This window comes from Elephas maximus, chromosome 3, assembly GCF_024166365.1.
Source record: "Elephas maximus indicus isolate mEleMax1 chromosome 3, mEleMax1 primary haplotype, whole genome shotgun sequence".
Lineage (NCBI taxonomy): Eukaryota > Metazoa > Chordata > Mammalia > Proboscidea > Elephantidae > Elephas > Elephas maximus.
The window spans coordinates 135,472,239-135,484,776 of record NC_064821.1 but is presented as its reverse complement, the minus strand read 5'-3'; the positions used below and the strand labels follow the sequence as shown (position 1 = coordinate 135,484,776).

General features: G+C 36.1%; 1 protein-coding gene across 1 annotated transcript in view; it reads left to right on the top strand.

Moving 5' to 3' along the window:
• The window catches only part of COL24A1 (collagen type XXIV alpha 1 chain), a 362,779-nt gene that overhangs the window by 100,927 nt on the left and 249,314 nt on the right, over positions 1 to 12,538 (top strand). The window contains exon 18 of the mRNA XM_049875555.1: positions 2,737 to 2,790. Coding sequence (XP_049731512.1) covers positions 2,737 to 2,790 — 54 coding nt within the window. The remainder of the gene's footprint in view (positions 1 to 2,736; positions 2,791 to 12,538) is intronic.

The following is a 12,538-nucleotide window of genomic DNA, read 5'->3' as shown; positions in this document are numbered from 1 at the left end:
CCCAGTCATCCTTGTACCTAGAGTTAAGCCCCGAAGTTGAGTCTCAAAAAATTCCAAAGTGCATGAAAAAGGGGCATGAGAAATAGCTAATACACAACTTCCATTTATCGAGGATGATTCTAAGCCATATAACAAGGACTTCCAATTTATTTTTTGTATGTGAGCATTTTCTAAAGCTTTGACAATAATAGGAGGAAATGATGTAACGTTATCTAAGGCCGATACTAACAAATAAATGATACCAATATGATTCTCTTCTGCTTTAGAATTAATTTACTTAGAAAACTAGAGTCAAATATCATTCCTACATAAAGGAAACATTTTTAATGTCCCTTATTCTTTGATTCAGTAGATATTTATAGGATTTTATAGGGAGAAATATCACTGGCCTGAGAGACAGAGACCTGGATTCTAGTCCCAGTTGTGACACTGGGCATTAGTATGACCTTGGGCGTTTAATTACTAAGCTAACCAATTTCTCATGTTTAAAATCAGAGTCGGACTATATCATAGTTAAGGTTCCTTGTAGCTCTTTGAGTCTATGGTTTTTTAGTAATTCTCCTAGTAATGTTAATAGGGATTATCTTGGTAGGGAGATGATTGTCCATTTTTTGTTTTATTAAACCCTTGAAAAATACATAGTTTGGGCTGGAAATTGTATAGAAACTCATGAATTAATGAGATGACTTTGTCTTTAGTCTCTCACTTTATCACTTGTTTGTGTGCTGTTAATAGAAAAAATATAGATATTTGGCCTAGAAACCTTCCCTAGTTAAGGAAGAAGTCACCTCTTTGAAGAAGTATTGCTTATGCAGAATTATTTATCATATTAAGAAACAAACTCCCACACTTGATTATACAAGTTAATGCCTACCTAAAATGTTTATTTATCATCCTGGAAAGAATGCCAAAGTTATAAGGGTGTCTTTCCTGTTTTATATCTCCTACTTTTGGTTTTCTATTTGGAATCAACTCAGCGGCAATGGGTTTGGTTTGGTTTTGGAAGGTGTTGGTTACTGATATTGTTTCCAAATGGATCTAAGTTGTAGCCCGAAAAAACCCTGAGGGTTTTTACCTTCTGGATTAGGAAAATTTTTGCTCTGTTTAAAAAGAATAGAGAAAATTAGCACTCTGAAGTTGCTAAGAAATATTCTTCCCTTAAAAACAGAGAAAACAAAGACAATTATTATGTTCTTTCAATTTTTTTAACTGGAAGTTTTTGTCATTTATAGATGGTTACTTAAGTATTACTAAAGTTTTTGTTCTCTAAAAGCTACTTGAAAACTCAGTTTTTATGAAGGAGAATTGGCTTTCAAAAGAACCTTGCACTTGAAGTTTTTCAAAATGAAGAATTATTCTGAAGAATGAGTAATTATTCTGTAATCTATATTTCTAAATATTCAGTTATTAATGAATTTTTCTGAAAACAAAGGTGTAGGATATGCTTTTTCTTCCTCACTGCTTATAAATTTAGCTACTTGGTTGGATTTTGTCACTAGAGGGCCCCAATGAGAACCCCAGCTCTCTCTCTGAGAAAGGGACTTTTCATTTTAAGAATTTAAGTCTCCCTTTTTTTTTCAGATACTGATTCTGAGAGATCACAGTTTTTGCTTATTTGGAGGAGGGAGGATTTAAGTGAACCTTTGCATGATATCCCATTACCTTTCTCTGTATGATTGTATTATGTCCAGATACCCCAGCTCTGTATGAGGAAGGATTCGGTGCATATGGGAGAGACTGTCTTATGTCTTTTGAAAGTGGGCAATCCCAAGCATATCTTGCCATTTTATGTGACCTGAGGCCTATTTAAACCAAATTTAGGCTTGTATAGAAATTTATAATGAAAGAAAGAAAAAATTCAAACAAGGGCATCATCAGAACACTGGCCTTCCCTGTTCTCATATTTTTTCTGAGAGCATTGCTCTCTACTTTCAGGCTTTATACCCACTTCTCTCTATTCATACCTTCCTCTCCAGCCCTGGTTTCCAATCCTTAATGTGAATGCCAGAAACTGGCTTCAGAAATTTTGAAAAAAAATCTTCAGAACTTTAATTAAAGGAAGAAAACAGTCAGTGAAATTCTGGGTATCAACCAGGAAAGGAGAGCTGGTGGGGAGGGAAGGATTAAAATAACATTATTTAACATAATTTGGCTCTGTGCTAAGCCTTTTGCATGTATCACTTTATTTAATCCACTGAATGACCATGAAAATGTTAGTACTGTTCTTATTGCTATTTTATTGATGAGAAAACTGAACCTGAGATTAAACAACAGAAATTTAAATCCATATGAATCTTAATTACTGCATCTGGCCACTTATGGTATCAAAGGGGAGAGGAATTTTCAGCTGCTGCCCCAGGACTCTGGTTATTTATGAAAACAGTTCCACATCTAGAGCGTCCTTCCTTGTTGAGACAAGCTTTGGTGTCTTATTTCTGAGGAAAAAAAACCAAACACACACTCATACACCTACATTTTTTTTCTTGATTTGAGCATTTAACTCACTAATTTGTATCCCTAACACTTAGAAGTAAATATATATTACATTCTTAAATATTTTATTTTCAGAAGTTTTCCATAATGATGATATTTACAAGTTATTTTAAGTTCATGTGAAAAGTCATTACAACTTTGACATAGTATATTGGGTACTCTTTGCTTGCCATATGCGTGATTCCTTTTTAAATTGTATTTATTGAGTTAATGTTTATACTTTGATTTTTCCCCCGACTTTAGGGCCAAACAGGCGACCCAGGACCCCAGGGACCATCTGGCCCTCCAGGACCAGAGGTAAAAAGTGGGTGAAAGATAATAAATGAGGCAAAAATTGTGTAAGCTAAACTTGATTGCTAAAACATATTTTCACATAGTAGGATTAATGAACATTTTCTTTCACATTTATATCTGTATAAATAATTTGGCCTAACATTTTTCTTTTATGTCAGAAGGTATATAACAATGATTCCAAAGAAATAGAAAAGAATATTAACTATATTTTAGACCTGATTAGATCGTAACTGATTTATTTGTTCTCTACAACTATTAATAACACATACTCAGGGCTTGAGACCAAATCTTGGAACATAAAGTCCACAGAATTTTTAATGCAAAATACTTCAAATTCTTGTTATATATCATATTCTAGAATAAATATGGTTATGCCTGTAGCATATATATCAAATTTGTTTGTTTATTCTTTAAAACTTTGATTTTGGCTTACTGCTTGATTTATAGCACCTTTCTTTTCTGGAAGTCTGAATGGAACATAACCTTCTGAGATAAAATGGGTTCTTTTTGAATCCTAATATAATAGATATACCATATGGAAAGAAAGCTTCTGAAGCTCACTTTAGTTCAGGAATAAAAGCTAACACACAAACACACAGACACACATATACGTATATATGTGTATGTATACATACGTATCAAAACCCATTACCATTGAGTCAATTCTGATTCATAGCAACCCTATAGGACAGAGTCAAACTGCCCCATAGGGTTTCCAAGGAGTGCCTGCCTGGTGGATTCAAACTGCTTTGGTTAACAGCTGTAGCTCTTAACCACTATGCCACCAGGGTTTCCTATATACATAAACACATACATACAAATATACATATATATGTAAATATATACACACATCTAATTCAGAATCATGGATGCAGCAGTAAAGCCTACAAAAATGAATTTGGGTTCGGAATATCTCCATAAATCAGAGCAATAAAATCCCCATAGTGTCAGAGCAGTAGGCAGAGTTTCCAGGAGTTGTACTGCACTCATAACTTCTTCCTGTCTTTAAAAACCATAAAATTTACTTTTTACTCTACAGCTGTCTTTCAGGATTGGCTGATTTCTTTAGCAAATGCCCATTCTTACTTATTGCCTAATTTAAAAACACATTAGAGATTGATAGTTCGAAGATCTACAAAGCAATATTACACCTAGTTTTATTAATAGGAAGATAAAATGCACCAGCATACTGATGTCATCATTCTGAAAGGAGAAAAATTCCTTTGAGTAATTAAAATTTCAGATTAATACGAGTTCATCTCATTATATGTACATATATTCTTTAATTTTAATCATTCTTAATGAAAACCTCCTTTGAATGAACGGTGTTTACCTGCCTTCTCATACTGTGGATACAGAACCTAATTAACCTTTATTATCTTTAAAGGTTATTATTATGAGCATGAATTGTTCTACCGTAACTGCAGTTATATATTAACTGCAGTTATAGATGGTACAGGTGGTAGGTGCCTTAGGAAGGGCTGTGTTACCTCCTTGTTTTCAGTATGGTTTTGCATCATTTTCTTTTTTCTCATGAAAGCTGGGTTAAAAGATACATGGGCTTCATTTTGGCTTATTACCTAGTCCTCCAGAGATGTTTCTCTTTTCTCTGTGATTTTATGATACACCATCACCATTCAAAACATCGTCTCTGATTTCTGCACTACTAATAGAAGGTCCTGTGCCACCACCTTGTCAGACTGTCCCCATCCTTCCTCTTCACTGGTATTACATTTTTTCATGGGGCTAACGATGTATCCTGTACTCTCTCAAAAACTGGTACAAGGTTGTTTTGGGAAATGAGACCCAATCCAAAGATTACAACTTGTTCTTACTCATAAAAAATGTAGTACTTAGGCAACATATATGAGGTAACTTATCCAAATCCTTTTCAACTTTATGGTTTTAATAGAACTGCATGTCCAGGAAGAATTTAAAATAGTATGTTTAATAGTATATCAAGCTTGAAAAGTTTCCACTAAAACACTCTTCAGTGTTTTCAATGGCAGTGGCAAAGTGAATGAATTTTCTCAGGCAAAGTGGTCTTCTGTGTTTTGCTAAATTTAGACTTTATCCTGTATGCAACGATCAAAGATTTTTGCAAGGGAATGGAATTATCAGACTTGTGTTTTAGACATATACCTGGCAACAGGAGGAAGGGTAAATGAGAAGAAGAAGGAAGAGGTGACAAGAAGACCAATTAAAGGCCACTTAAGAAGATAATGCAGTAGACCAGGGGATTCATGATGAAGGCCTAAACCAAGGCAAAGCCTGTGACAATAGAGAGGAAAAGATGACTTCAAGAGATACTTAGGAAGTATAATTTGCAGTGCTTGAATCATTTAGTTCAATTCATGAGAAAGAGGAAGAAAAGAATTTTAATATTTCTTGGTTGAACAGTTGGGTAGAGTGTGCATCACCATTCTAAAAATAGAGGATAAAGGTGAAGGAGGACAACAGGTTGGATGGAGAGAATGCTTTGGTTTTGAATCTGTTAAGGCTGAAACGCTTGCGTGATATACAGATACCTAGTCTAATAAGAAAAAAAAAAAAACTTTTTTTTCTTAGTCTAATAAGTGTATAAGAAACTATAGGCCTGAAAATCAGAAGAGTAGAGATACACATTTGTGTGGTCATCCACAAAGAGGTAGTAGATGATGCAATTGTATTAGATGAAATTATTTAGGGAGAACATATAAAACAAAATTTGAAAGTACTACACCTGGAACTCATCCTCAGAAAGCTACATTCTCTGCCCACAGTGCAATTAAGTCTTAAATCAACAATAAAAGAGCAGTAAAATAAGCTGTAGTAACTGAAAAACACTCCAAAGTAGCTCATGATCTGGAGAGAAAAAAAAAATCACCAATGGAAATTAGAAAATATTTAGAACTAAATGAGGACAAATCACTATAAAAACTTGACTGTTGCAGCTAAAGCAACACTTAGAGGGAAATTCACAGACTTAAATTCATTTCTTTAGAAATAGATAGAAAATAGATGAGTTATGCAGAGCTTAAGCGCAGTGATTAATTTCAGAAGTAGAAGGAAATTGATAAAGGTCAAATAAGATATGTTTAATTTTCTCTATAAATATGAGACTAAATCCGGAGAGTAAGAGGAATGTGTGCATGCAGGTGTAGGGACCTTGAGGAGCTCTGTGACAAGCAAGGAGGGAAGTGACTGGGGACTAATAAAAGGATTTCTGAGTTGTTTCAAGAACCCATCTGAGATTTAAAAAGCTTGTACCCAAATTTTAGGCCCAAAGTCCTGTATGTTTTATTGGAACTGGATTGCAGATTTGAGCCTGAGCTTCCAACTGGCCAAAATTAAAATGATCAATTATATGCTTCAGCTCTCTCTTGGATAAAAACATATTAGCTGTTGAAAAGAAGGACAAAAATTCATGGTATTAATGCCTGTATGATTAGGCGCCTAACAGTGAGATCTAGTTATATGCTTCTGTGAAAAATTTTGCTAATTATTGGATGATAAAGTGCTTGACTTAATATCTGAAAAGTACTATACTTTGGGGGTTAATATCTTCTGAATGAGAACGGATGAGTCAGCCTGGATACCTTGAGCAAATTATTTAAACTCACTGGACCTTTCCTCATCTGTAAAATGGAAATAATAGTGTCAACCTCATAAAGTTGTTGTGAGGATTAAATGTAAACATGCAGAGGAGTTCGGTTGCTAGCTAATAGAAAGCACTCAATATGCATTAGCTACCACCACCATCATCATAAGCAAAAGGAAGTGCCTAGACCCAAGGCAGAAAAAGCTTGACTGGTTCAAGATCAGAAAGAATGGCAGTACAGCTGGAGTGAGCAGAGTGAATGAAGAGGAAAGTGGCTACAGTGAGGATGGAAAAGCAGACAGTGGTACATCATCAGGTAGCCCCTTCTAGAGAATAATAAGCTTGGATTTTGTTCTAAGTGCAATGGAAAGCCATCAGAAGTTTTAAGCAGGGCAGTGGCATGGTCTGATATAATTTATGTTTGTAAAAGGTCACTCTGGCTGCATCTGGTGATGAGACAGTGTGGAGCAAGAGTGTGAAAGCAGGGAGATAATTTATGGAAATTAGTTACTTAGGCACAACTTCGTGGTATCTTGGTCTAGGGTCGCGGAAGTAGAGAAAGAGAGCAGAGATGAAACTGACAGGCAGTGATGATGGATTGGATGTGGGAGGTAAAGTGAAGAGGAATTAAGTGTACATCTCAGATTTGAGACCTAAGCAACTGGTTAAATGTTGGTGCTATTTATGGAGATGGGGGAAACTGGATGAGAAGCTTTACTTAGGTGAATATTAAGTTTAGTATTTGATAATAAAACCATATCAGAATGAAAGATAGCGGTTTTCAACCTTGACTGGGCATCACTATCACCTATAATTAAAAAAAAAAAAAAGTGTTCTGATGCAATTCCAAAAGTGCTAAATCAGGATTCCTTGAGGGAGGGGCCTTAGTGTGTATAGATTTTAAAAGTTCTGCAAATGATTAACGCCATGATAAAGGACACATTTTATCTTTGTGTTCTGTATGAAAGTGGGATCTTTATCCAATGGAATGAAAGTGTTTTCAAGTCAGTAAGATAGCATATAAAGAAAACAGAACACTCTACCCTCTCTCCCTAGAAATTATTTTCTGATTCCATGCTATGATAACCTTAGAAAATTATTACCGTTCAATGCAATGTAGTATAGCATAGAGATAATGTTCTATCGATCCTTTTTAAAAATAAATTAATAAAAGAAAGCCAGTAGTAAGCTTTATTACAGAATTTCTCTAGTTAACATTGAACTTGTACAGGAGCTAGAACAGAGAAAGAGGAGAGCTGGATTACCTTTTGAGTGAAGGGTGAAAGTGACCCCAAAACAGAAATTTTATAGCACCAAGAAGAGCATGTGGAAAAGCCTGAGATGAGAGTGGAAGAAGGGCAAACAACTAAGAAAAATATCTAACACAAAAAATAGTTAATCTGATTTAGGTCAGTGAGCTTATTTATATATTTTGCTAACATTTTATTGTCAAATATTTTTCAGTTGTACTTGTTAGCCATTATTATGTTTCCACTGAGGAATTAGGTTAAATTATATGTAAAGCTAAGATCAAGGATTAAGCCTCTTGAGTAGCTGCCATTGTGTGGAAAAATAATACTTTTTTCTTTAAGACCATATAAGGAAATTTATATTAAGAGAGCACCTACATTAAGCAAACACTATTTTTTATTACTGTGCTCTTTAGATGAAGGTTTACAGGCCAAATTAGTTTCTCATTAAACGATTAATATACTGTTTTGTGACATTGGTTGACAACCTCACACGTCAGCACTCGCCCTTTATCAACCTTGGGTTCCCTATTACCAGCTTTCTTGTCCCCTCCTGCCTTCTCGACCTTGCCCCTTGACTGGTGTGCCCATTAAGTCTCGTTTTGTTTTATAACCCGTTGCCATTGAGCCAATTCATAGCGACCCTATAGGACAGAGTAGAACTGCCCCATATGGTTTCCAAGGAGCACCTGGTGGATTCGAACTGCCGACCTTTTAGTTAGTAGCCATACCTCTTAACCACTATGCCACCAGGGTTTCTTGTTTTGTTGTATAGGCCTGTCTAATCTTTGGCTTTAAGGATGAACTTCAGGAGTGACTTCAGGACTGAGTTAAAAAGAGTGTCCGGGCGCCATACTTTTGGAGTTTCTCAAGTCTCTGTCAGACTAGTTAGTCTGGTCTTTTTTGGTGAGATAGAATTTTGCTCTACATTTTTCTCCAGCTCTGTCCAGGACACTGTATTGTGATCCCTGTCAGGGCAGTTGGTGGTGGTAGCAGGGCACTGTCTAGTTGTGCTGCACTTAGTCTGGTGGTGGTTGTGGTAGCTGTGGTCCATTAGTCCTTTGGACTAATCTTTCCCTTGTGTCTTTGGTTTTCTTCATTCTCCCTTGCTCCCAAATGGGGCCAGACCAATGGAATATCTTAGATGGCTGTTCACAAGCTTTTACAATCCCAGATTCTACTCACCAAAGTAGAATGTAGAAACATTTTCTTTATAAACTACATCATGCCAATTGAGCTAGAGGTCTCCCGAGACTATGGTCCCTAGCCCTCAGCCCAGTAAATCAGTCCCTCAGGGAGTATGGATGTGTCTGTGAAGCTTCCATGACCTTGCCTTTGTCAAGTTGTGATTTCCCCGTTATTGTATACTGTCTTACCCTTCACCAAAGTTACCACTTATCTATTGTCTAGTTAATGTTTTTCCCTCCCCACCCATCCCTTCCTCGTAAGGGGTTGTTTCTTCCTATGTGTAAACCTTTTCATGAGTTGTTATAATAGTGGTCTCACACAAATTTGTCCTTTTGTGATTGACTTATTTCATTCAGAGTAATGTCCTCCATATTCATCCATGTTGTGAGGTGTTTCAAAGATTCATTATTGTTCTTTATCGTTGCTTAGTATTCCATTATGTCTATGTACCATAGTTTGTTTATCCATTCATCTGTTGATGGTCACTTAGTTTGTTTCCATCTTTTTGCTATTGTGAGTAAGGCTACAATGAACATGGATGTGCATATGTCTATTTGTGTGACAGCTTTTATTTCTCTAGGATATATCCCTAACTGGGAGAGCTGGATCGTATGGTATTTCTATTTCTAGCTTTTTAAGGAAGCGCCATATCATTTTCCAAAATGGTTGTACTGTTTTGCATTGCCACCAGCAGTGCAGAAGAGTTCCCATCTCCCTGCAGCCTCTCCAACATTTGTTATTTTCAGGTTTTTTTATTTTTGCCAGTGGTGTAGAGTCGAGATAGTATCTCATTGTAGTTTTGATTTGCATTTCTCTAATGGCAAGTGATCCTGAGCATTTCCTCATGAAGTAATCATGAGCATTTCCTCATGTAGTGATCATGAACATTCCCTAATGGGTCTCTTAGCTACCTGAATGTCTTCTTTGGTGGTGTTTGTTCATATCATTTTCCCATTTTTTAATTGGGGCATTTGTTGTTTTGTTGTTGTTGTAGAGGTGTTGGATTTTCCTACAGATTTTAGAGATTAGACCTTTGTCAGATTTGTCATAGCCAAAATTTTTTTTCCCAGTCTGTAGGTTCTCTTTTTACTCTTTTGGTGAAGTCTTTTGATGAGCATAAGTGTTTTATTTTTAGAAGATCCCAGTTATCTGGCTTATCGTCTAGTGTTTGTGTATTGTTAGTTATGGTTTGTATTCTGTTTATGCTGTGTATTAGGGCCTCTAGTGTTGACCTTATTTTTTCTTCTATGACCTTTTTAGGTTTTGTTTTATATTTAGCTTTTTGATCCCTTTTCAGTTAGTTTTTGAGTATGGTGTGAGATATGGGTCCTGTTTCATTTTTTTATAGCTGGGCATCCAGTTTTACCAAAACCATTTGTTAAAAAAGACTGTCTTTTCTCCATTTGATGGACTTCGGGCCTTCGTTGAAGATCAGGTGACCATAGGTGCATGCATTTACATCTGAGTTCTCAATTCTGTTGCATTGGTCAGTGTGTCTGTGGTTGTACCAGTACCAGGCCATTTTGACTACCATAGCTGTACAGTAGTTTCTGAGGTCAGGTAGTGCAAGTCCTCCTACTTTATACTTCTTCAATAGTGCTTTACTTATCTGGAGCCTCTTTCCTTTCCATATACAGTTAATGATTAGTTTTTCCTTCTCAATAAAGAATGCTATTGGTATTTGGATTGGGATTGCATTGTATTTGTAGATTGCTTTGAGTAGAATTGACATTTTTACAATGTCAGTTCTACCTATCCATGAGCATGGTATGTTTTGCCAATTGTGTTTTCTTGCAGTAGTGTTTTGTAGTTTTCTTCGTGTAGGTCTTTACGTTTCTGGTTAGATTCATTCCTAAGTATTTTATTTTTTTTAGGGACAATTATAAATGGTATTGCTTTCCTGATTTCATAGCTGTCTTTATTGGTGTACAGGAATCCAACTGATTTTTATATATTTGTCTTATATCCTGCTACTCTGCTAAATCGTTCTATTAGTTCCAGTAGTTTTCTTGTGGAGTCCTTTGGGTACTGTATGTATAGTATCATATCATCCACAAATAGAAACATTTTTACTTCTTCCTTACCAATTTGGTTGCTCTTTATTTCTATTTCTTGCCTCATTGCTCTAGCTAGGACTTCCAACACAATGTTAGATAGGAGTGGTGATAAAGGGCATCCTTGTGTTGTTTCTGTCCACAGGGGAAATATTTTCAGCCTCTATCTGTCAAGAATGATGTTGGCTGGACCAATGGAACAGAATTGAAAATCCAGACATAAGTCCATCCACATACGAGCAGTTGATATTTGACAAAGGCCCCAAAACAGTTAAATGGGGAAAACACAGCCTTTTTAACAAATGGTGCTGCCATAACTGGATATCCATCTGCAAAAAAAATGAAACAAGACCCATACCTCACTCCATGCACAAAAACTAACTCAAAATGAATCAAACACCCAAATATAAAATCTAAAATGATAAAGATCATGGAAGAAAAAATAGGGACAATGTTAGGAGCCCTAATACATGGCATAAACAGTATATAAAACATTATAAAGAAGGTAGAAGAAAAACTAGATAACTGGGAGCTCCTAAAAATCAAACACCTATGCTCATCCAAAGACTTCATCAAAAGAGTAAAAGGACTACGTACAGACTGGGAAAAAGTTTTTAGCTATGACATATCTGATCGGTGCCTGATCTCTAAATTCTACTTGATACTGCAAGAACTCCACTGCAAAAAGACAAAGAACCCAATTAAAAAATGGGCAAAAGATATGAATAGACACTTCACTAAAGAAGACATTCAGGTAGCTAACAGATATATGAGGAAATGTTCATGATCAGTAACCATTAGAGAAATGAAGATCAAAACTACAATGAGATTCCATCTCACTCCAACAAGGCTGGCATTAATCCAAAAAACACAAAACAATAAATGTTGGAGAGGCTGTGGAGAGATTGGAACACTTATATACTGCTGGTGGGAATGTAAAATGGTACAACCACTTTGGAAATCAATTTGGCCCTTCCTTAAAAAGCTAGAAATAGAACTACCATACAATCCAGCAATCCCACTCCTTGGAATATATCCTAGAGAAGTAAGAGCCTTTACATGAACAGATATATGCACACCCATGTTTATTGCAGCACTGTTTACAATAGCAAAAAGAGAGAAGCAACCAAGGTGCCCATCAATGGATGAATGGATAAATAAATTATGGTATATTCACACAATGGAATACTACGTACTGATAAAGAACAGTGAGGAATCTGTGAAACATTTCATAACATGGAGGAACCTGGAAGGCATTATGCTGAGTGCAATTAGTCAGTTGCAAAAGGACAAATATTGTATAAGACCACTATTATAAGAACTTGAGAAATAGTTTAAACCGAGAAGAAAACATTCTTTTGTGGTTATGAGAAGGGGGAGGGAGGGAGGGTGGGAGAGGAGTATTTGCTAATTACATAGTAGATAAGAACTAGTTTAGGTGAAGGGAAAGACAGCACACAATACAGGGGAGGTCAGCACAATCGGACTAAACCAAAAGCAAAGAAGTTTCCTGAATAAACTGAATGCTTCTAAGGCCAGCATAGCAGGGGCAGGGGTCTGGGGACCATGGCTTCAGGGGACATCTAAGTCAATTGGCATAATAAAATCTATTAAGAAAACATTCTGCATCCCACTTTGAAGAGTGGCGTCTGGGGTCTTATTAAGCTAGCAGGCAGCCA